Source organism: Sebastes umbrosus, chromosome 19 (genome assembly GCF_015220745.1).
Source record: "Sebastes umbrosus isolate fSebUmb1 chromosome 19, fSebUmb1.pri, whole genome shotgun sequence".
In the NCBI taxonomy this organism is placed as follows: Eukaryota; Metazoa; Chordata; class Actinopteri; order Perciformes; family Sebastidae; genus Sebastes; species Sebastes umbrosus.
The window spans coordinates 5,814,860-5,839,956 of NC_051287.1; the positions used below are offsets into that span (position 1 = coordinate 5,814,860).

The 25,097-nt window shown below is 38.8% G+C and overlaps 1 protein-coding gene across 3 annotated transcripts; it reads right to left on the minus strand.

Annotated features, from left to right (window-relative positions):
* Positions 1-7,938: 7,938 nt before the first annotated feature.
* Positions 7,939-24,361, minus strand: scai (suppressor of cancer cell invasion). 3 transcript variants are annotated; one of them, XM_037753231.1, is made up of 17 exons: positions 23,940-24,361; positions 21,063-21,187; positions 17,778-17,873; positions 17,387-17,473; positions 16,722-16,820; positions 16,421-16,517; positions 16,046-16,144; positions 15,193-15,345; positions 14,060-14,161; positions 13,402-13,503; positions 12,956-13,040; positions 12,690-12,789; positions 12,264-12,345; positions 11,210-11,282; positions 10,697-10,870; positions 10,487-10,587; positions 7,939-9,514 (listed from the first exon to the last, which is right to left on the minus strand). In XM_037753231.1, exons 2-17 carry the CDS (start codon positions 21,167-21,169, stop codon positions 9,368-9,370), a joined length of 1,704 nt encoding a protein of 567 aa, XP_037609159.1. In that variant the 5' UTR covers positions 21,170-21,187; positions 23,940-24,361; the 3' UTR covers positions 7,939-9,367. The 3 variants fall into 3 exon arrangements, with proteins under 3 accessions (XP_037609159.1, XP_037609158.1, XP_037609160.1); XM_037753230.1 differs by having other exon boundaries at positions 12,950-13,040; XM_037753232.1 differs by having other exon boundaries at positions 12,962-13,040; positions 23,940-24,356.
* Positions 24,362-25,097: the final 736 nt, after the last annotated feature.

A 25,097-nucleotide genomic window follows, 5' to 3' on the forward strand; every position in this document is an offset into this window, starting at 1 on the left:
TGTAGTTTGATAGCTACATTTTTAACTTTTCTTGGCAAACTAATGATAACACAAAGCAGTGCATGTATACATCCTCCCCAGTCCCACAATAAAGACACTTATTGGTCCTTTTATGAAGCCATCTTTTTTCTTTTTCTTTATTGGCTCAATCTGGCAACACAGAAAAAAAGAAGAAAAAAACCCAACAACAACACCTGATACAATAATTGATCTCAATCATTGTTAAGATGGGAAAAGCAAGAGTACACCAGTCTTTGGCACTTTCTATTCTAAACAAACATGCTGCGTACAGAGAGAATCATCTGTGCATTTTCTTTTTTTTTTTAAACTGAAAACATATTTGACAGTTTGACACTGACTGAAAATCATATCAAGCAAGTCACATACAGGAAGGCTGCACCCATCTTTTGGACATTTTCTTTTTTTTTTTTACAAGTATAAAAAGGTAGAAATGGCCCCTGCACATCTGGGAGGGGAGAAAATAGGATTGATTAGTCGGCAGTTATTTGTTGTGTTCCCAAGAGGCGTGCTTCTCCATGGATCCGTTCTATGGAGCAGAGGCTTTTTTGTGCTTGTGCGTCCATGTCAAAAACAAGTTTATTTCTTGTGCTCTGGTAGATTCTAGTACTGGCTATGCCTGGCGAGCACAGATCATACCCCTTATAACACCAGCCTGTTGTTTTCTCTGCTTGTTCTGTGCATCTACTCGGTATGAATGTTGGACTAAAGTGCACAGTGGCAGCTTTAGAAATTGATTCTGTGGGACTGCAACAAAAAATCTGGTGTTTACTGATAATGTTTTATGTAGCTGAGACATTTTCTGCTAGGAATGCATGGGAATAAGAAAAAGACAACAAACCCCCAATATGGGTCCAGAGAGAACGGCAAAGCAGGTATATTTCAATACCCTAAATGCTTAAAAAAGGGTTTAAAATCAGAGTGATCCAATAAGGCTAAATCAGGTTACAACACATGAATCACAAAAAGATCTTTGAACCCTCAGCAGCAGCAGTCTGTAAACTATTGTATTATAGGTAAAAAGGCAATGGCAGCATGAGGAGAGAGGAACGTTGGGCTTGTATCTTGTCACAGTGTCCACCTGGCATAAGGCTTTATAATCAGAGTGATGAGTATATGGTATGAACTCTGCATGATGTTGCAGCTCAGCCACCAGTTATAACATGTGATCGTCACCTCAAATGCACAAAAAGATCAATCATCTTGCAAGTTAATATCTCGTTTTTGCACATATATTTACACAAGTAAGCTTGTTTAAACAAGTTATCTGGTTTACACAAGTTAATAATCTTGTTCCAACAAGTTAGTATTTTGTTTATATCTCATTCGCACAGTCCATCTTATTCAAGTTATCTGCCTAGCAACAGTTAGCGTCTTCTAGAGTTGGTAATACTTAATTTTACAGGTCTGCAAATTTCATTGGTAATTAGGTGATAATTAGCAAGTAACCTATTTGAAATTTCTTTGGAATTACTGGCAAATTACCCCAATATTTACCTCAAAATTGATCAAAAATTACTTTATTATAAACATTATTTAATAATTATATGCTAAAATAGCATATAATAGTTAAAATAGGGCCCTTAGGCTTGAGAAGCGGCTGCGCGCTGCTCTTCATCGGAGGTGGAAAACTAATAGAAGACACTTCTAATCAGACACAAATCTCATCATTGAGTGACTTATTGTCTACACGAATGTAATTATGATGATGTAATGATTCAGGGAGTTTTTTCAAAGAAGACATTTCAAAGAAGTTATTTGCATTTCCTGAAAATGTATTAAATAAATTTCCAGCTATTGGGAAATAACAGAATATAATTATTAAATAATGTTTATATTAAAGTAATTTTCGATATATAAAAACGATTTCAAATAGGTTACTTGCTAATTATCACCTAATTACCATGACATTTGCAGACCTGTAAAATGAAGTGTTACCCTAGAGTTCTCTCTAAAAGACACCACTTTTTCTTCTCTAGTGTTTACACAAATGAATACATTGCTCAAACAAATTATCTTGTTTGCACAAATTAATATCTTGTTTGTACAAGTTATATTGTTTACACCAGTTATCAAGTTATCTTGTGCACATAAGATCTTGTGTATTAGCTTCCAGGACTTCGGGGACTCTGTAACAATCTATTCTGATACACCCATCAAATTATCTGAAGCTGGAAATGCCATTTTCATCACACAGAATCAATTTACGCTATTGCACCTTGCTCCATACGCTGCTGGGTAGCTTATGTCAAATTGAGAACATGAAATAAAAAAACAAAAAACAAATATTCACACACACGATGCACAATCCTGTTTCAAGGAGTCTGTGAGGAAATACAAGCTAATTAAAATTCATACTTTCTCTGCACTAATGATCCCACTGGTGCTACATAACAAACTAACTGGTTGTGTTCACGGTCCTGTTTTAAATATGAAGCACATAAGACATCAAACGATCTCAACAGAAGCTAAACGTTTTCTTGTTTATTTCTTTTATAGTGATAATTATGATCAGTGTACAGTGTCACGTCACTGTTGGGGTTATTTTCTATTATTTTGTGCCACATATTCAATATTTTAATGGATTTTGAGTTCAGGGAACACACCATTCAATAACATGTTATATTACACGGTTTTGTTGCTTCGCGTATAGGGGTCCCGCATCGCCCCAACAGTGATCGGCTCGCTGTACATTATCCCTTACACAAACACATAAACATTTCATTTAAAGGTCCCACATTGTGCTCATTTTCAGGATCATACTTGTATTTTATGTTTCTACTAGAGCATGTTTAGATAATGTTAAAAAAAACGGCTTTATTTTCCTCATACTGTCTGTCTGAAACGCTCCGATTTTGTGCAACGGAATTGCGTTGCTAGGCAACATCTTTGGTCCATGTTTACTTCCTGTGAACTGAAGTCATGCACAAACACTGCAACCGGAAATACAGTATGGTGCCTTCAAATGAAACTCGTGAGCTCGTGTTTACAACATGGGAAGTTGTGTACACGATATGCTTGGCGTTCAAGTGGTTAAGTCGTGAAGAACACCACTGCTAAGCAACGGCAATATTAACGTTACTGTCGGCGTCTAGAAGCCACAGAGGCTAACAATTTAGCAAGCTAGCAAGCGGGTAACATAATGCAGAAAATGCAAAGACATAATGACAGAGGAAGAAGATGAGGCCGTATGGAATATCAAAACAATATACGACTAAAATTACAATATATTAACTTATTATGCACCGAAAAATTTACTTCCATGGCCTCTGAGGGGGGGGGGAGGGGGGTGTAAACGGTAAACATGGTAAACACGAGCCCATTTGAAGGCACCAATAAACTGGGACGCATTTAGAATGTTTAGGTTTGAAACTGTGAAAGGGTCTATACAGATTGTAGATTTGTGACATCACAAATGGACAGAAATCCTGACAGTGTGAGTTTCTGAATACAGGCTGGGTGTATTTCTGCATGGATTGAGCGTTTCGATACTTTCACAGGATTTATATAGCACTTAAACATGCTCGTAAAAAAAGACATGAAAATCTCACTTTTTTTTTTTTTACAATATGGGACCTTTAAATAAATATCTGTTAAGTCTCTATCTATAGCCAAAGGAGGTAACACAATGGTGATTGAGCCTATAGCCCAACTGATGAAAGTTTTGCAATATTTATATATTTGCAGCATTACAAACTGGGTGTCAGTGTTGACATTCCCAGGGAAAAATACTGTATTTCTCCATTTGTATACACACAAAACGGAACGATGCACATAATTGTGAAAAGTGGATGTATCAACAAGACTCGACACAATTCCATTGTTTTCACACAAATAGAAATACTAAAGTTTAAATAAATACATTTCTTCACTTCTTCTTCTTCTGTCCTGATTGATGTCCAAACATGTAAAATGTTAGTTTTGCTGTTGTTGTTGTTATTCCTTTGTAAAGTAAAAAAAAAAAAAATCATGATAGGCGTTGTAATCTCCACCGACAGCATCGTTTTGAGCACCACTGGCTATAAAGCACAAGGATTTATAATTCTTCCACACACGTAAATAAACATGTTATTGCTGCCTATTCAAAACTTTTTTTTTGGAAATCAGCCAACATGTTTGACACATTTCAGGATGAGGCTGTGTAAAAAGTGACAGCAGATGAACAGTTCCTATAGGAAAATGTTTCACTGACTCACACAACTTTTACTCTTTTGTAAAAAAGAAGGTCACCAGTGTGAAGGGCTGGCATGAAGAACACTCACATGGATGGATTTTCTTTTTTTTCCCCTTAAAGCACAACAACAAGATCATAACAATATTAAACTTCATAAAGTGCAAGCCTACAATATCTTAATCACCATAACTGTCAACACAAGGGAACATGGTTGATATTACAATGAAAGTAGAAGAAAATGTAGAAACGGCTCACTTTCCCAGACAAATGTAAAATGGAGAAAACAGCGGTGGTTTTCCTCTGCCTCTCTTCAAGTCCTTGGAAAGTTGGAATGTATAACATATTTAGAAAAATGGCCAAAGAACAAACTGGCCTCATTTAACATGTCGCTCGTCCTTAAGTTCAACTTCATTACACATTTTATAGACTTGCTAAATACTGAACAAACACATCTGTGCCAAAAAAATTGCTTTACATTATCTGTACACATACTCTAACAATGTCAATAAATATAATAAACACTACAAAATAGTGTTTCATTTCTTGTCAATTCAAAAATCTCAATCCCGACCAGTCTGCTTGGCTACTTCCTGCATCACCGCATCATATCAACATTTTGGTCAAGGGCAGTTAACGGTCAGCTGGTTTCAGTATCAGCGTCACTACAATGGCCTGTGCAATCCCTCCTCCTGCCGGTGTCAGAAATAAATCCCCAGTGATAAACACCCGGACTTTATGAACCTGCCTTCAGCTTGTTTCTACTTTGGTGTATTAAAGGTGCTCAATACGGAATTGAGAGCATATCCATTGCCTTCACAAGGCTCTCAACATGGCGATGGCTGAGCTGGCGGCTCGCAGTTAACGGTGCTAACAGCGCATGGCAGTTTGTGGAGCTTCAAAACTCTGAAAACGGTGGAGCAAATGTTCGATTTGCCATCTAATATCTTAAAACTGTCAATATTATAAATCGACACAGTTGATTTTCTAGCCTCAAAAATTTTCTGAAGTGAATTTAGTGATGAAATAGCTACGAAAATGCAAAAAACAAGCCTTTTTGGCTGCTGTTGCGACTACAGACTGTACCGTTCCAGCGCTTTGCATTGTGGGATAAAATAGGCGAGGTAGACTGGTACGATACATACTGGAGAGTTATTCCAAATCAGTACGATATCCAGGTATTTTTGGCGTACTGTAGATTTAGCTGTTGTTCGCATACTGCATATTACATTTTGGCCAAATCAGTACGTACTAGTATAGTATGCGGTTTCGAATACAGCCAATGTTAACCTTGGGGGGGGGCGCTACGCTTTGTCAGCTGTAACTGTCATCTGAGAGCATTGCAGTACAGCGGCCGTGAGCTAGCTAGGGAGCACGCTCATATGCACTAACATGCACTGAAAGCACAGAGAAGCTCTGATTCCAACACACAGAGGGAGAGTGAGACTTCCTTCTCTGCTCAGGTAGACGTTACTTCTCTATAGCTTACATAGACAATAGTTGTTTGATGCTATATTAATGCTCTGAATTTCGAATTTAGCACCTTTATGATGTGGAGCATAACTCAAAACATATATGAAACTGTCCAAACAAAAACTAAGAGGCCTAAAGCCGAGCTAGTAGCCTGAGTAGTGCTGGACAAAACAATACTACATACTGACAATTTAGCTTTAAGCTATTCTAAGAGCCTTTACTGAAGTGGGGCTAAAAACGACAATTTTTAAAGGATAAGTCTGGTGGCATTATACTGCATAATTGTGTAATTATCGACAAATCCAATGAAAAGACCAACACCAAAAATGAATGTATCCTGCTAACAAGTATTGTCTGTGTATCCAAAGCCTGATATATCTGACTCCTCTGTGCCAACAAACGCACTATTTCCTCCTGTTTGAGTAACATTTGTTAAAAACTACAAATACCAGCTGTTTTAAGGAATTGCTGAGCCTTTAAAACTAACTAGATATTTGATAAAGATTAGTGTAAGGTAGGGAGTATTGAGAGATTGGACAAATGCATCGTTGGTTTTGGTCTTATAATAATACAAACAGCAGCCGTATCCTTTTTGCTAGAGGACATTTCATGGCAATCTGCCTATTAGATCATAAAATATCTTGTGTGCAAACTAACATTTTGGCCTAAAAGGGGCCCTAAAGGTCACCGGGACCATGGACAGTCACAGCAACGGAAATTTGATGAGTAGTTTTGGAGATATCTTGGCCCAAATGTTTAGGCAGGTAACATCAAAATCAGCTACTTCCTGTTAATTTGGACTTGAAATATCCTCCTTAGCGTCATGGTACTGGATGGAAACATGCTGACAGATGCTGCCATCTTTGAGTACTTCTGCTATTGGGACAAACATGAATATTACAATGGTACCTATTACTGAGAACTAGCCAGAGAACTGCATCTGGAACCACGCAGCAGCATGAAACTGCTTAAAACCCATCTCTTCTCGCACATGCTAACTACAAAATCCTGGAAACTAAAATATAATATCAATACCTTGCTTCAGTGTAATTTGCACACCACTGATTAGTCTAAAATGTAGAAATTCATCTGGTGTTCCCATGACCACTGACGTCAACAAGCACACCTTTTCTCCACAGAGCAGGTCTCTGGGCTCTCTTCATTCAAATGTCTGTACTGTGAAACAGCATGGGGGGGATTTAATTCTGGCACCAGTCTGACAACAGACTTCTGATGTCTACTGAAATGCTACTTTCTACTGCAGAATATAACTCAAACAGAACGAATGAGAATGAAGTAAATGAACAGGTCCTTATACTATGTCTCTGGAAGTGCTAGCTGGGGTAGCTCTCATGAGGCTATTATAGGCCCTGTTCAGACTTGGTATTAACATGCGCTCTCAGTGATCCGAACACAAGTGGACAGCTCTAAATACGTCTGTTCACACCTGACATTAGAATGCGTCTCCACATGAGTGACCACTTGTGATCCGATCTCACTTCCCCTCTCTATATGTAGATAAACACGTAGTTAACACATGGCTAATACAGCAGACGTTGTGACGTAATATTACATGAATGTCAGTAGAAATATCCTACATATTCGTTAATTTGGGTACATTTTATTAAGGTTATTGCACCGGCGGTCCCCGGAGACCTCCGTCCCGCTGCCTTTGCCAGGCAACAGCGTGGTACAGAGCTTCAGAGAGCCGGGGATGAAAGGGAGCAGGCGGGCGGGCGGGCTGGCGTCAGCTCCGTGCAAAGCAGCGGAATAAAAACACCGACACATCTCCGACAGTATGATAATAATAATGCACGTATTGTGCCTAATCTGATAGTCTGTAGATATGTAGCCTATAGATAAGATATATTTTAATAAAATACAGTTTTACGGACGGAATACAGTAGAGCACAGAGGCCGTTTCCATGCTGCGAGGCAGACCAGCGCTCGCGTCTGACTGTCTATTCACATGAGGAGCTCAGAGGCCCGCGGATCCCAGCGGGACGTCCTCCACGTCCTCCTTAATGTGGTCCAGGACATGTTCGCGTACAAACTGCTAAAAGAATGTCGCCATATGTGGCCCAGACCACCTCTGAATGTGGTCTGAAAGATCCGATCTCAATGCGTCTTGAGTGCGTTCACATCTGTACTTAGGAAGCATGTTGATACCAGGTCTGAACAGGGCCTCAGAAGCTCAATTGTTCTGAAATCTGATGCTTCTTTGATTCATTGCCAAATGAATATCTTTAGATTTTTGGTTGTTGTGGGAAATTTTGAGGGTTGACAGTGAAGACAAAGTAAAAAAAAACAACCACAATGGTCATGGTCTCAATTGTTCTTAACAGTTCAAGTCAGCCGTGGTGGTTACTACTTGTTCATCCCTCCTCAGCTCCACCCAGGCATCCTCCCTTTCACTACATCTGTTTGTTTTGTGGCGTCAGTAACTGACAAAGATGGCAGCATCTGTGAGCTTGAAGCACCGGATCAACGGTAAAAGTAAAACCCAGGAAAGTAACCTGACTGCAGGAGGGAGATTCTGGTGTTGCCAATGATATTCTGGTAGGAATCATTTAGGTTACAGAGGTGTTTTGGTGTCACTAAGTAATGATTCTAAAAAAAAAGCAATGAAAAAAATGTGGGTGTGCATACCATGCTACCTTCCTTCAACCCCTCTGTTGTCAAACTAGATTGTCTTCATTTGCTGACACAACTACAAATGTACAGGCCCATGCAACACATGCACATTTCCTCCCCAGCCCCCATGCCGTTTTAAAATCTACAACCCTTTTTTTTATATCCTTAAAGTTGGGAGGCCATTCTTTGTGGATAAAACAACAAAATGGATACATTTCGTTTGCCTTTTGCATGCAAATACAGCACAGTGATATGGAAAAGCTTTAACGATCACTCTCAAAACGCACCGAAACGACGTACAAGTTAAAGGTATTTAGATGGATTGCTGGTTAATGTCCCAAAGGAGTGTGATATCTTTCCAACTAATGAGGACCTACGACACGCAACACAACATGATCTCATGCACCTCAGCCTGCTACAAGTTAAGCTGTTGCACAGCAAGCACTGTTTGGCAAATACCAGTAATAACATTTTTGGTGAAATCTTTCATATTCCAGCCTAGTGAACGATTAATGTGCTAACATCATACTAATATTTACTGATGCAGTGAAGGGTTTAGTTTAGCACTGTGTTCCCTCTCAACACCACCCCGCTTTGCCTTCATACAGATAGATTTCTCTCTATCCTTAAGGCTTCCACAACCTTCACTCTGATAAACAATGATAAATATTATTTAAAAAAAGACACGAAACCAAGACTGCCAACACTTATCTGACGAGGAATATAGTTCGAGGCTGCAACCTTACGTTCGGATGGGGAATGGTGAGTAGAAAAGTTATTTGCAGCCTCTCACTGTTTGTTTACTCTTACATGATGCGTATATTTACGAGCCAAGCCGCTGAGACTAAAAATGGTGGAAATCTACACTAAACTCTGGCTTATTTTATGTGAACATTTAAATGTTGCACTACATTTGCTTCCACAAGTTAACAGTTAAATGCAGGGCGTGAACTTGGATGTGCTGAATCAGTTATTTTTCATTACCTGTAAAAAAAGCAAAGACAACTGTGAGAGCTCTGGCAGCGGAGTCTGTATGTACACGTATGCCATTTTTGCCCTGTGCGAAAGATGTTAGTAGGCTTCCAGTGGATCATCCCAAAATAGGCTCTGCACGTCCAGCATAGTCGCCAGCTCCAAAATATGCTTCTGTAGAAGGCTGCTCTCCACTGTATCCTGTTTAGGGAGCTCAGGGTACGACTCCGGGAAGCTCTGGCACTCCTGCAAGACAACAACACCAAACACATCGGAGTCAGATATCACAACAAACGTGCTCTGAAGGATACTATATACTGTCATTACTAGCTGCCAGGACTTGTTTAGTGTTTCACTGTGGTCAGAGCTGGGGAGCTGCCAGGCCAACAGGAACCACCAGCAAGCCAAAAACATTGTTTTTTATTAACGCCAGATATCTACTCCTAGGGCTGCACGATTATGGCCAAAATGATAATCATGATTATTTTGATCAATATTGAGATCACGATTATTTATCACAATTATTCACTGATTTATATATATATATTATATATTGTGATCACGATTAATATTTGATTAATTGTGCAGCCTTATCCACTCCAGTGTTTCCCCTATATTCATTCTGCAGCGGCGCACCGCCGTGAACTGCAGCACACGTCCACACTAAACCAGTTAAATGTGTAAAAGCATCTTTTCCTCTCTTCGGCCCTCCATCCAGTCTAAAACGTTTTTTCCCACTAAAAAAAAATGGAGCTTTTCCAAAATATTCCCAGAATGCTTGGAACTTCAAACAAATCAGCTAACCAGCAGTCATCCCCAAGCTGCTGCACTGCCTGATAAAATTATTATTGTTTCTGTTTTTTTTACATCACTAATCGGCAGGAGTCACTCTCAAAAAATCTAACCTTTGCCTTCAAAATTCTGCAGAATAAATACCATTTCTGTCTCTCTTTTCTTTATGACATTCCTACAGCTTGGGAGTGTAGCTCGTAGGTGTATTACCAGTAGCAACTATGCTGGTGTAGTGCAGTAGACTGTGGTGATTTATGGGATACACTCAGCTCTGAATAGATGCTCTGAAGTGTGCATGAAGTGTGGCTTCTATGTGTCCGATGGTGCGTGAATGCGTGTTAAAGTGCTGGGCTCTTAACCGTACAATGCATTTTTGGCATTCAAATAAACAACTTCTGTAGGAAATCCACTGCAGCAGTGACTTACCCGGAAGAGTTTATGCAGCCTCAGTGCAGCTGAGCAGAACACAAAGCGGATCAGCAGCAACCGAAGGAACTCGTCACCAAAGAATTGCAAAAAGGCTTGATCTGCGGAGACGGTGAAACATTAGAACATTTTAGTGCTGAAAGAAATGTGTCAATTAATTGATCAGTTGATATGCTATATAAATACAGTTATTATGATTATTATTATTACCTATGTTCCGTGATCGAGTTATCATCTGCCCAATGTCACGGTAGACTTTACGAAGAAATTCTTGAGCCCTTTCCCACAGGCCTCGCTGAACGCTGCTTAAGCCGCACACAGAGGAGAAGGCCAAGAGTGGGCTGTAGAGGAACAGAGTGAAGAGACTCCCACGCTGAGACTGATCTGAACAGGTAAGCAGAGACACGACACAGGTAGGAAGTGAGAACATGACACACGTTTTCTCTCCATGTTCACATAAACACGGTGCCTGAAGACCTTGTGAAAGAAGCAGCCTCACTATCTTTTGCATTAAAAGGTCTACCTAAAAATGTGATTGCATCATAAAATACATACACAAAGGGAAATTTTAAAATTAAATGAACCAAAATTTAGGTTATTAGATAAGGACTGATTTCTAAATCAAACATTAAGTATTTGATTGGAATTCTGTAGAACTGCCAGCTAATAAAAATCTGCAGTTTTTTGTTGACTTAATGAACGTTGCTCTAGAGTGACACACACCTTGCACACTCTTGGGATATACTGTAGGTGATAGTAGGCATACCAGAGGCTGGCCAAACAGATTTGTGAAGTGCTATTAGGATAAACAAAAGACAGAGAAAGTCATATTATTGATAAGAACATACAGTACATTCACAGTGTGACCATATCCTATACATAACAGGTTTTTAAATCACCCCACTCGATGTCAATAAATATTTAGAGCAACATGTAAACAGGGAGTTGCCACGGAGTCAGTCAGTTTGTTTTTTGCCTACATGTGTTTAAATTTTGTCTCCATTAAAAGTAAATTGAATTAGCTATTAGCAGTTCCTGATTGCAGCATACCCATGGATGTACAGACAACTATCACTAGATTACTTTGATACTGAAGAAAATATAAAAACATGATGATTCTCAGGTGGAGTTATAAGGTGCAAATTTATGGATGTTTTATTCATGATGGACATTGAAGATAATGATATCCTCGGAAAGTGTGAGTCACACTGAATCTTAAAATATGTGTACTGTATGTCTGAGTGTTCAGATTTGACTGAGAAAGAATTTTGACACACATTGCTGCAATCTGGGGATAAGTGTTTTAAAAGTACGCTCTGAGACCCGCGATCCCAACCGACCCGCGATCCCGACCGACTTTACTGTCTTTCAGTGGCTCTAGTAGGTTCAGAGTGAAGGCACGGATATCATATGAAACTAGAAAACCTAAGGAATCCATTGGTACTAATCATGTCATGGTAGCTTGTCACGAAGGAGGCTAAATATCGCTCCAAATAGGGCTACATTTTGGCGAGGGAAAAATTGGCATGGCCATTTTCAGAGGGGTCCCCTTGACCTCTGACCTCAAGATATGTGAATGAAAATTGGTTCTATGGGTACCCACGAGTCTCCTCTTTACAGACACGCCCACTTTATGATAATCACATGCAGTTTTTTGCATGCAGTATAAATGTGTTATCGCGTTCTCCCCATGCCGCCCCATCAACTCTCCCTCACAGTTGCAAAACTTCGGATATAGATGTGTTGTTTTTCTTCTTCAGGTAACCTGTTCACATACCTTGTAGGCTGTGCTGTTTGTAGAATCCACAATGACAAAAAGTGGCTTCCGGGTGAAAGGGAATAAGTCCCCTGGATGAAGGCTGCAACGTTACAAACAAAGTAAATGTCAGGAACCTGCTTTTCTATTGCAGCAAGTCTACAGTGAGCTTCTGCCACGGCTGAAGTTGTGTACACATGGTTAGAGAGTGTAAGCTTGTTATTAACACAGAGAGAGAGGGCTGCAGTCAGACGTCAGACTGAGTCAGACAGATTTAAATCAGATAGATATAAATATAGATATATGTCATTAGTCACAACAAGCAAACTGATTTTCCTCCTAGTTCTCACAGGAAGCATTCTTCTGTTACACATATTTAAACTGTATTTCTTTTTCCTAAAATATGAATTGAACATTTTGAAAAATGATAAATAAATTAATAACCACCAGTGCATTTCTTTCTGGGCCTGATTCCTCTTCTGCACCGTCTCTCCGTTGACCACATCTCGATTTGTATTCGTGAGAACTCCTCCAAAATCATACGGGCCTACGGGAAATGTTCAAAACAGATATTGCTTCAACTTGAAAAGAAATGATTGATTAAGACATATAGATCATAACTTTAACTTCCAACTCTACACCACATTAGGTTAGCATGTTTAGTCGATGTTTGCTTTTAAAAAGATTGGACGTTGATGCATTAGTACCTTTACCTTTACCTTCATAATCTGAATGCCCGGCAGGGAAGACTCCAGTAGCTGACAGGTAGACGAGCAGAACGCTGTTGGCAGGCAATTCCTGAACATCAGAGCAACGAGGGAAAAAAAAAAAAAAAATAGTAATAGTATTATGATTATGTTAGATGTAAGTGCTACATGTACTTTAAATGCTGACATTAAATTAATCAAATTAAAGCAGAAAATAGAATAATGAGTAGGGGCTGCAGAAGAAAACCAAATATGGGTCCAGATTATGTGAAAGGGATCAATGTTCTCTCAGTGAAACAAGAAAATAATAAACGTTTAGATGTTCATTAGCAGTGGAAAGGTGAGAATCTAAATAGACAAGCCAGCACTTGTGATCCTCGAGGATGACAGATGCATGTCTAATAATAGACCGTTAACTATTTCATTTATTTATGATGAAAGTGAACACTGACCTTAAAAGAGGCAGACAAGAAAGTAAAAAGCTGGCTGAATGTTGGCTTGTACAACAAATACTTGTGAGGGTTTTCTCGTTTAGCTGGCTTCTCATTGGGTTCCTGTGGGAAAAAATATTTAATATTATTACTGTTCATATTTCAGTTCCAGTTTACTTTATGTGCGCCAAGGTAACCAGTCTTCTGGGAGGCAATTCATTTTGTCATCATGTTTGTAACCCTAAATAAGTCAGACACCAGTGGGGGAATGATGCAACTCACTCAGCACTCAATCATACTGCAGCATGATTACAGGGCTGCTATTAAACGCCAAACGGTGAGATACAGGTAGTTATGGAAGGCTGTTTTAACATTTAATAACTAGAGATATGCAACGTCATTTTGCCTAGTCAAAACTCTAATTCAAGATATCCCTAATTTTATTTTGACTAGTACGATTCAAACTACTTTTGCGTGTATTCATGTGTATTCATGTGTATGAGGTTTGTCATTACGGATATCCACAATTAAATTCTGACTAGTCATAATTCCAGTTCCAGATATCTTTAATTCCTACTCAATTGTAGATATCTACATTGTCATTTTTAGATAATATAACAGGAAATAAGAACCGCTGATGCTTTTTTCCCTCTACTTTTCTCTCAGACATGACACTCACCAGCGTTCCTTGTTTCGAGGTCTGTGTGGCCAGGTTTACTGGTTCCCTCTCCAAAGCTTGAAGCATGCGGAACATATCGATGGTTAACTCACTGAACTTCACCTAAAAAAAAAGGAAGAAAACAACACTGACATTACCTCACCACTGAGAGATTTGTGGAGGATTAGTAATTTAGGCATTTGTGGTTTGACAGATGACAGATGAAAGCTCAGGTTATTTAGTACAAAGGGAATTGTTTGCAGGTTGACAAGATGACAAAGACAAATCAGAGCTGCCACAATGGTAAGAAATGAGCAAACATTACATTTAAAATCCTGTTTAAATCAGCTTTGTAGGGAGTTTTTAGTCAGTAAGGTAGGTCTATTATAGAATTGATCCAAGATGGTGCCGCGAGTAGCAGCCTCAGTGTTGCGCCCTCGTACTTTTTCTGTTTATTTTGTTTATGCTGATTCACCCAGTGTTGCTATTCTGAGGTTTCTTCAACTTCTATTTCTTTAACTACTTCTGCATAATTTGAGCAACAGAAACCGTTCAACTATCAAAATTATTTGAATTTTTTTACAATGGAGAAAATCTTCAAATCCTCTTAAACATACTCCACTTTGAAATGCTACTGCTTCCGCATACTTTCAGCTACAGACTTCATTTAAACTTTGAACGGGTTACAAGACTTTGAACTATTAAGGTATGATTCAGCTTTTAAATATCTTTTACAGTTTCTGAATTATCTCAGTTCACGCCCAAGTAAAGTCTATGTGTGGGAAACACTGCTTATGTTTCTAATCGCTAAGGCTTTAAAACAGCTCAGTTATTTTTTTTTTAAGATGAAGAGGTTTTTGTTTCCCTGGCACAAAAAGGGGAACAAATAACAGCAGAAACAAAATAAACAAAAGCATCGATATCGGCCCAGAATTTCACAATCGGTGCATCCCCAGTGAAACTACTATTCAAGAGCAATGTAAGATGAAACATCAGAGACAACAGAACTGCAGCTAATACTGGTAAGTTGTATATTCAAAAGGTGTGTTTGATATCGTTTTTGTTTGAGAGCCAACAACAACTTTTCTTCAATAAGACAGTGTTGATGTGTATGAAGGGTTAGGAACTGTGAATTAGAATTAGTGGGTTAAAACCTGGTTGTTACAGTTGCCGATGATTAGTGCATCTGCAAGGACGAGCTGCCCAACCACCATGCCTTGTTCCAGTGGAGGCACACTTCCCTCCAGCAGCCGATTGCTGGTGACAACAACAGAACTGTTGTCATTCAGAACTACCACTGGATCTGCCTGTTTTAAAAAAATGGAGAGAAACAACAGTGAGCCACAGCTGTTGGCTGTAAAGTTTCATGAGGCTGTGATTATCCTAGAGGTCACCACAGGTCATTTTATACACACATGAATACAGTTGAGCTCATTGGATCCACAAGAGTCTCAGCTTTACAGTGATACCCAATTGCATGTCTGTAAAGGGGAGACTCGTGGATACCCATAGAACCCATTTTCATTCACATATCTTGAGGTCAGAGGTCAAGGAACCCCTTGAAAATGGCCATGCCAGTTTTTCCTCGCTAAACTTTAGCCCAATTTTGGAGCGTTATTTAGCCTCCTTCCAGACATAATAGCATGACATAGTTGGTACCAATGGATTCTTTAGGTTTTTTTTTAGTTTTAAATGATATCTGTGTCTTCACTCTAGCCCTAAAACTGTAACTACTAGAGCCTCTGAAAGACAGTAAAGTCAGTCGGGAGGGCGGGTCTCAGGGGATTAATGTTTTAATGTCAGTATTTAACTTCAACCCTCCATTTGTCTTGCCCTGTTACAGATTACACAATTATGGGCATTTACTATCTTTTTATAAGATACCGCAAGAAGTCAGCGGACCTCAGGGAAATCTAATCAAACAAATCTGTAACATTCATTATGGATAATAAAATAGACAACATTGAAAGCACTAATGTGTTGTGTTACATCAGGAGGGTAACTTACCTCTACAAAAGCTGCCACTTCCTGGAGAACCAGGTTCCACTCCAGTTGGTCCTCCGTGTTGAATCGCTGGGTGTAGTCTTCGATTTCCTCAGATAACTCCTGCAGGTAGCAGACGGGCATGAAGTTCCATGAAGGTCGTGCAAATTTACAAATACTTTTTTTTTTTTTACACTCTACTGCAAAAGTTTGACTTGTGTTACATTCATAATAAAAGTGCGTGGGGCTTTTCAGATATGACCGCCACAATAAAAGCATAAAAGCAAATAACTTAAAGCTTCAGTAGGCAAAAATTTGTTGGCATCATCGGGCAAAAATTGAATTGAATTGAAATTGAATTGATACATATTCTGGTTTAAAGAAAACTTGTTTCCATACCTTTACCAAAACTTTGACTAGGTCCATCTTGTTCAGCAGTAAACAGACGACTATGTAGCGGGCATAATATCGAAGCTTCTTCACTACTAATTCTGGCCTGATAAAAGAGAAGAGGAGACAATATGAACTTGTAAAATCAAACAAATCCACATTAAAGGACGGACATATTTAAAGACTTGTTCGTTAAGACTTAAAAATCTTTAAAAAACTAAATGTCCGAGCATTTTATTATATACTAAATAAAGGCGTCTACTTCAGGAAATTGCAACTCACAAAATTTTAAGAAATGTTTGGAACTTACCGGTCCTCTTTGTTGACCTGAAAGTAGTAGGAGCGCTGACGGATGGCTGAGTAGAACGAAAAGGCCTCATTCAGGTAACTTGTTTCTGAGGTACGAAGGCTGTCAATCAACATTAGGAAGTAGAAAGTGTATTACCATCTCTGGAGTGGAGCACATTTCAATACATTCATACCATTCCAATTAGTGTATTGGCAAGAATCTGGCGATACGATACGTATCGTGATACAAGGGTAACGATTCGATACTGGAGAACATCGTCAACTCTGCCTTTAAAGGTCAGATATCAAGGGACCCCTTTGAAAGTCGGCATACCAGTTTTTCCTCGCCAAAATTGTGTGTAACTTAAGCCTCCTTCGCGACAAGCTAGTATGACATGGTAACAACCTCCGAAAGATCAAATAGCAGATTTGTTTTGGAGAATCAGTACAGTATCACACAACATAATATCTCAATACTCATGTGTATCGATATTTTCTTACACCCCTAATTTCAATACACTTCAAGGTGAGAGTGGATTTATCAATCACCACTCCCTCTTATCTATATTCCACTTCACGAAGCCCTTTTGCACTTTGCGCTGCTCCACATACATGAATCAAAGTAGCAGGTCCGCTTGGAGATGCCCAAACAGTCAGAGCCCCCCCAAGAGACATAGTTTGACTTACTAGTAGTGGTAGTAAAGCTGTCCGATTTTGGATGCAACTTCCCCAATCTGCCATCTCTTCAAGCCATACCGACTGTCCAGAACCTGCCTGTCAATAAATTAAAACATATAATACTGAGCACTAGACAACGATATAATTCAACCAGAGTGTGACAGAACATCTGGCAAATGACATATGCTATATGCTATGTCAAAATTTGTTTGTAAGCCCATCTAGGTTTTTAAATTACTACATGGAGGAATCACATCCAAACTCAATATTTTTCCTCATTCTGATGACACCACCCTCAGTTTGACAGGTGATTCTACCCTGAGCCGGATACTTGAAACACGACACATCCGCCTCTTCTAACTTGGAAAAACAACGTGAACTAATAAGAGATGGAAATAACCTGTGCTGCTGCTGGAATTTCCACAGCTTAGTGTAGACATCAAAAGTCCGTCCAAAGTAGGACTGCCACTGCTTGTGTCCATACTGAGGAAGGTCTCTGCAGCAAAGAGCACAATAATAATAATAATCAGAGGAGGAGAGAAAAGAGACACAGTCACATACATAACATCTTTAAATACTTTCAGCTCTACAATCAACCAAACTTCAATTAAAGGAACACTTAAACATTTTGGGAAAGACAGCTGTTGTTCCTCGAGGTCTGGACACCAGAGCCCCGACCTTTCAGTTCTTTCAAGTGACGCACACTTATGCAGTATTTTGTACATAACATACTTACTTGGCTTTATGGCCTGTAGATTATTATGCATAGAGTGGAGTAGTTAATGCCCATTTTTCCCTTTGTGGATCTCAAGGACCAATTCCCAGTTTCATTACCAATTTCCAATTCAACTGTTAGAGACTAAAGCTGGGCATATACTGTATGATTTTAGCCCGTTTCTGGTCCAAATTTTGAGCTGCACGACTCATTTTAGAGTCGGACCGAATTTCTGCCTCGGAGCTTTCAAACCAATCTTTATTGGCAGCTGTCAACAGCCAGAACGGCCCGCAGGAGCCAACCAGCACTGTTTTTTTTTCTGTTTTACACGTACAGTGTGAACACTCAGGTCGTGGCTGACCATCAGACCGTACAGTGTGAGCACATAAATCGTGAGCTTTGGCTTTACATTGCAAAATGATCTACTCGTACAGTAGGGGTAGGAAGTACACAAAAACATTTCTAAAATCATACAGTGTATGCCCAGTTTAACAGTTGAATGCTACAGAATAGGTAACATGCTACGCTCAACAACGGAGAAATTAATCTTCTTTGGCTGACGGTTGGTGAGTGTTTAATATTTTTCATAGGATGGATTTGCTGCCTCTTGCAGGAATCGAGCTAGACCAAAGGAATGGGAGTCCTTTCGCTCATTGATACAGCCTCTCCACTGAGAGTGTTGCACTAACCCTAACCACACCCGTACATCTATATTTAATCCTAACTTGTGGAATCATGCCCTGTGCTCTTCTGCGAACAACATCACAACCATAAAACATACCAGTAAGTCAGACAGTTTGGTCAGACAGTTTTTGTCTGACCAAACTCAAAGATTAACTGTACACAATGATATCAAATGGAGAAAAGTAGTTTATCCTCACATTTAAAAAGCTGTTACCAGTGAATGTTCAAACTACTAACAGGTTATCAAAATTGTTAAGTAATTTTCTGTTATAAAACAATTATGGTTTGGTAAGAAAAAAAAAAGCTGTGATTGCTGGAGCTAATTTTGAACGACCAAAATGAAATGAAAACGTCAGATATGGTGTGTGTTTCACTATTTCAGTCATTTCGTGTGGGATTGTTTTTGAGGCCTTTAAAATGTGTGCTTTGAGCTGATGATCAAGTCATTCTGTCAGTGATTCAAGTATGACCAGAGAACGCAGCATCGGTTCTGACTAATATACCAAAAACTCAGTGTGTCACTCTCAACTAACAGATGTACCCAAAATCAACGATGACAGGATAAAATAATAAATAAATAAAAACAGAAAGCAGTTAATCTATCGAATCCATCATATTATGCATCCATCTATCAGTCCAGCTCAAGAGCCTGGCCCTTTTCTTTTTTCTCCATCATTGTTGTCCTTCCTGGCTCGCCACCAGATCACAGGTTCACAGACTACTACTGTACTACTCCAGATGGCCAATCTGTGTGTTTGCACTCTACAGTCTTTCTGAGCTTATTGTGATATCCACTGTAACAATAGCACAACAAAAACAGCCATAATGTGAGACTCAATCTGGCTCTGGATCTTGGTTTGAAGAAGTTGGAACAGAAGCAAACCGGTTATTTATTCTACATGCACCAGGCGAGCTAAAACCATTCCTACTGTGCAGGCTATTAAATAGGCGTTATCAGTCGCTATAAGCCCCATAGATGTGGGTCAATACGGGCCTATTACACCCACTAGTATGTTTTATCATCTATTCACATTGTAGATCACCGAAAGAAGGTATAAAAGAACACAACAGCGACCTGTCGCGACCGTAGTAATTATGACAGGAGCAGAAGCGGAAGTCAGGTGCGGTAGTATAGTATAGTATAATGCAGGACTTTCACCCGAGAGACTGGAGTTCACATCCTGTGTGAAACAAACAATGTGTAGTTGTCTATGTGTTCATAGTTATTTTAACTCAAAACACGATGTTTTTCTCAAAAAAAAAATGTTGTTGCCTAAACCTAAAGAAGTTGTAGTTTTGTTGCGTAGTACAGGCCTCTGGTAAGGAGGCTTTTCATAACACTGATGATTTGAAATTCAGGGAAATCACAGTAATGTGCAAGTAAATATATGGTAGATTAACTGGAATTTCAATTAAATATTCCATAAATCTCTGACAAGCAAGCACAGACATTATACAGAAAGTTGAGATGGCACTGTGTAACCGTGATAACCAATAAGTCTACAAGCAATCACAACTATCCTATAAATGGTGTAAATAGGTCAGTGATGCTCAGCTGATAATTGCTTCATTTAATCACAAGAAAAAAAAGCTTCTATTTCCAGATCAGGGAAGTTAAAATAGACATAAATAGTATGAGTCTATTCATGTCAGTGATGCGTCGTGCTTAAATGCTATCATGTTTCCTGAGGTAGACACTGTAGGGCCACTACACGCCATTGCCTACTTCTTGCCTTGCTTTCGACGACATCAAGCTCGCTCTGGCCCGCGCCACCTCACGTGGTGGTAAACATTTTGGCTGCTCCAAACGCCATGAAAAACACTCTGCCGCTTGAATGGTCAATATTTTTTTTATAAATTCTGAATATTATATTTTAGAAAACAGAATAGTCTGGAAAAAATATTTTTCCATTCTCTCTTGTCTTTTTTCCATACTAATCCAGACCTGGAAATTAATAAAATTATGTTCCATACTTTACCATAGGAACATCAACTGATTGTGACTAGACACAAACTCGGATACTCTACACACCCATCCACCACCCTGACCTCCATATCTGCACATAAAGGCCATGCTACTTCCTGTATTGACACTAGAGGCTGGCAATGAATGTACATCTTGCACTGCACAATCATCCAATATGAACATACATAGGGATACTAGGATGGATTCTTTACCAATCATTCCTCTACATTGCATGTATTTTTTTCAAAATAGCCACTGCAATGCTTGATTACAGAATGCAGTCCAGCAGACAGGAGACAACAGAGTGAGTAAAAACTGACCTTAGCCCATTGAAGAGTTGTTTGGACTTGTCCAGGAGATAGCAGAAGTCTGTGACAGTCTTCCTTTCTCCTAATGGAATATCATCCTCAGTCTCAGCTCCAGTCATGACACTGACTTTTCACACCTGATTACAAACAGAAAATAAATATATACTGTATATCTACTAAGGAGAGGTACTCCATTAAAAAAAATACTGGTTAGTTAAAAATTAGGGATGCACCGATCCAACTTTTTTAGTACCGATACCGAGTACCGATCCGATACCAGTGTTTAATCAATAAGCTGTATGCCTCATTGTGTGGAAAAGACTGGGATCATTGTTGACCAATAAATACACAGATATAAATAATTGTTCTTATTTATTAAAATAATAAATCGTAAACTAGCAACTAAACCTCTGTTATGCAGCAACAAATTGGTCAAAACTTAAACAGGAATTAAAATTACAGTATGTAATGTATATAGTATATAAACATAGAATTGAATTTAATAAATTGGCCCCCATTGTCACCGATATCTGATTCAGCTATTTGAGTCAGTATCAGCCCGATATCCGATCCGGTATCGGTGCATCCCTATTAAAAATGGTTAAAAATATTGGAATCGGTGGCAACTAGACCGATTATCATTGGCACCAATGTGAACTTATGATTTGTTAATACATTAAGATAACAAAATATACATTTCAACCACGTTGATATCCAAACTATTACCATTGAACATTGCTAGTTGCAGATATCCAGAGTGGTGCCCTACTTAAATATGAATAGAGATAAGAAACTATGGAGGGAATGCGTCACATGGTCACCTTTTTTAGGTTGACTTGGGCTGTCCCAGATTTCACTCTCATAGTGGCTGCAACCTCCAGTTTGCTAAGATGGATGTGCAATCAGGTCAAGGAAGGCAGCACACACAGTCAGGTCACAATGTTCAGCTTATTAAAACAATTTGCTGCCAAGTGAAAAGTTTATTCTGCCATGGAAATGACTGGCTTCATAGCTACTGCCTTTGGAGATGGAGTGTCTGTGTGCCCCTATATATGATGGAGGGAAGCTGCAGCCTAATCTTAGCTACTGCACATCCAGTGTAACATCTCTAACGAATGCCCTACTCTAAAACCTTCAGCTTTGTTATCGTGTTATCACTAAGAAGAACCCTAAACACCTGCATTGCTTATGTATATCTCAGTAACAAACTGTTATTTGCTCTAAACTGAGTAAATGTGCTGAAATGCATGACTGAATATTTGTCTTTAGACATCCGACAGCGCTCATTCAGTTTTAGAGAAATGTCTCTTTAACGTGAAAATGACAGGACGTTTGCGGTCGAGATAGGGATGCACCGTTACCGATACCGGATCGGATATCGGGCCAATACTGATTCAAATAGCTGGAATCGGATATCGGTGACAATGGTGTCGATCTATTCAATTCTATGTTTATATACTATACACATTATATACTGTACTTTAAATTCCTGTTTAAGTTTTTACCAATTTGTTGTTGCATTAAAAAGGTTCACACTTGAATTGTAATTCCTGTTAATTTTGAAGATTTTTTACCAAGTTGCTGGTGTACACATCATTTTAATAATAAAGAGTAATTAAATAAATGTATGTAAGCGGGATAATGTACAGCGAGCTGGTCATTGTTGTGAAAGAAACCCCGACACATCGTCAGGAAGGGGTTTCTTTCACAACAATGACCTGCTAGCTGCACATTATCCCGCTAATTACATGACTACTTACTTAAGAAATCAATATTTTGACAAAAACAGTCCACCAGAGTCCGACATCAGAGCTGCGCCCATAGCAACGGTCTGCTATAAAGAAATAACAGACCGCAGAACGCCATGATTGACCAATCAGAATCGAGTATTCAACAATGGCGTGTAATAAATCTATGTGTTTATTGGTCACATTTCGTTTTACAAAGTTAGGAAAGCAAGGTGGCAATGTCAATTGGATAGGGATGCACTAATTCAACTTTTTTAGTCTCGATACCGATAGCGATACTTGGGCTTTGGGTATAGGTCGATACCGAGTACCGATTCCGATACCACCGTTTAATCAATAAGCTGTTTGCCTCACTGTGTGGAAGTGACTGGGATCATTATTTTATGTGTAAGGAAACATCAGGCTTTACTTAAACGTTGCTTTCCTAACTTTGTAAAACAAAATGTGACCAATAAATACATAGATATAAATTTATTTAATTGTTTTTTATTACTAATATAATAAGTCGTACACCAGCCAATTGGTAAAAAATCTTCAAAATTAACAGAAAGCGCTGCGGTTACTTTGCGGTGCGTTACGCAGCGTTGCGTTCCGGTGCGGTGCGTTGCGATGAACAGAGGTGCGTTGCGGTGCAATGCGATGCGCTGCGGTGTGCTGCGGTGCACTGCGGTGCGTTGCGATGCGGTATGGTGCACGAAAAGCAGACAAGATGAGTGACAGTCGGAAACGAAGCAGCATGTAAAATTATGGTATTCTGGAAATTATAAGGTTTAGTATAATCATATTGAATAACTTAAGTGATATATGTGCACAATTACTAATCATAGGTCAAAAAGAGCCGTTTGGGAGCCGAAAGAGCCGGCTCTTCTCTTCTTGGTGAGCTGAGCCAAATGATCCGACTCACTAAAAAGAGCCTGAATTCCCGTCATCACTAACAGCTACCGAGCTTAAATTGGGCCGTTTGTTAACCGTTAAAACCGTTAAAACCGTTAACGTCATTAGCGTTCTGTCGTCGCCTACATCGACACCACTCACACACAATAACCTGAATATCAACGTCTGGATAACAAAGATTAATGTAAAAACAGGTCCACACAGCCAGCCTGCTTGTGTAACGTACATTTTTACGTTAATTTCTTACCTCGCCAGCCGGCTACCGATGATGAAGAGGAGGAGCAAACGGTTAGTTTCCACCGTGATGAAGCTTGGATCTCAGCGAGCTCTGGAGGTTGCAGCGCGCCTTTCTGGGCATCTCACCGCCGTGGATGAGACACTGGACCCGGGCTGTCTGTCCAACACGGAGACGTGTGTCCCCCCCAGCAGCGTGGACTAAATGCTGCTTGTCTCTGTATGAAAGGACGTTGTCCTGTGACAGGTTAAGAGGAGACAGACAGGAGGACAGAAGGGAGGAGGAGACAAGACGAGGAGGAGGAGGACAGCTCAACCGCTGCTGGCTCTCCGCTCACCTACAACCGGCTAGCTACTTCCGGGTCAGGATTTTCAAAATAGAGGCCTTGTTACAATATTGAAATATGATTTTTTTTTTTTTTTTTTTTTTATTGATTTTTACATTTTAAAGAGACGACAGAGAGAAAACTAAAATAAAATTACATAAAATAAAAAACATCCCAAATTAACAACAGATGCTGCTAATGTATACACACATCATAAATACATATTAAAAATAAATATATACCTGAATATTTACATGTATGGAGGACCACAGGAGTCAAGTCAATAGTAATAGAGCCTTTAATTGATTAATAACTAATTGTACAATAAAAAATAAGCATTAATGTATTTATAAATCTATGAATAAATGAACTAAATTACAAAGTAATTAATTATTTTACATTTTAATACACAATAAAAAGAAGAATTATAAAAAAATAATTTACAAATTAAATATTAATCGATCAATAAATAGTTCAAATTAAATTAATTATTACTTATTGACTGTTTTAGGGTGTTTTTTGTAAATCCCTTTTTAATTTGAACTATTTATTGATTGATTAAAATGTTAAATGATGAATTACTTTGTAATTTAGTCCATTTATTCATAGATTCATAAATTAATTTGTACGGAGGACCACAAGAATCACGTAAATAGTAATAGAGCATTTAATTGATTAATAACTAATTTTACAATAAAAATAGGCATTATTCAATGTATTTACAAATTAATTTATTAATCTATGAATAAATGGACAAAATTACAAAGTATTTCATTATTTGACATTTGATTGGGCAATAAAAAAATTGAATTATGAAAAGAATTTACAAATTAAATATTAATCCA

What these genes read in the sequence shown, in the direction of transcription:
- scai (XM_037753230.1), bottom strand. Translation starts at nt 21,169, where the DNA reads ATGACTGGAGCTGAGACTGAGGATGATATTCCATTAGGAGAAAGGAAG. An exon ending in TAGTCAAAGTTTTGGTAAAG is followed by an intron (nt 16,145 to 16,420) that starts GTATGGAAACAA and finishes TGCTACCTGCAG; the next exon opens with GAGTTATCTGAGGAAATCGA. An exon ending in ATATCCCAAGAGTGTGCAAG is followed by an intron (nt 10,871 to 11,209) that starts GTGTGTGTCACT and finishes TTACCTGTTCAG; the next exon opens with ATCAGTCTCAGCGTGGGAGT.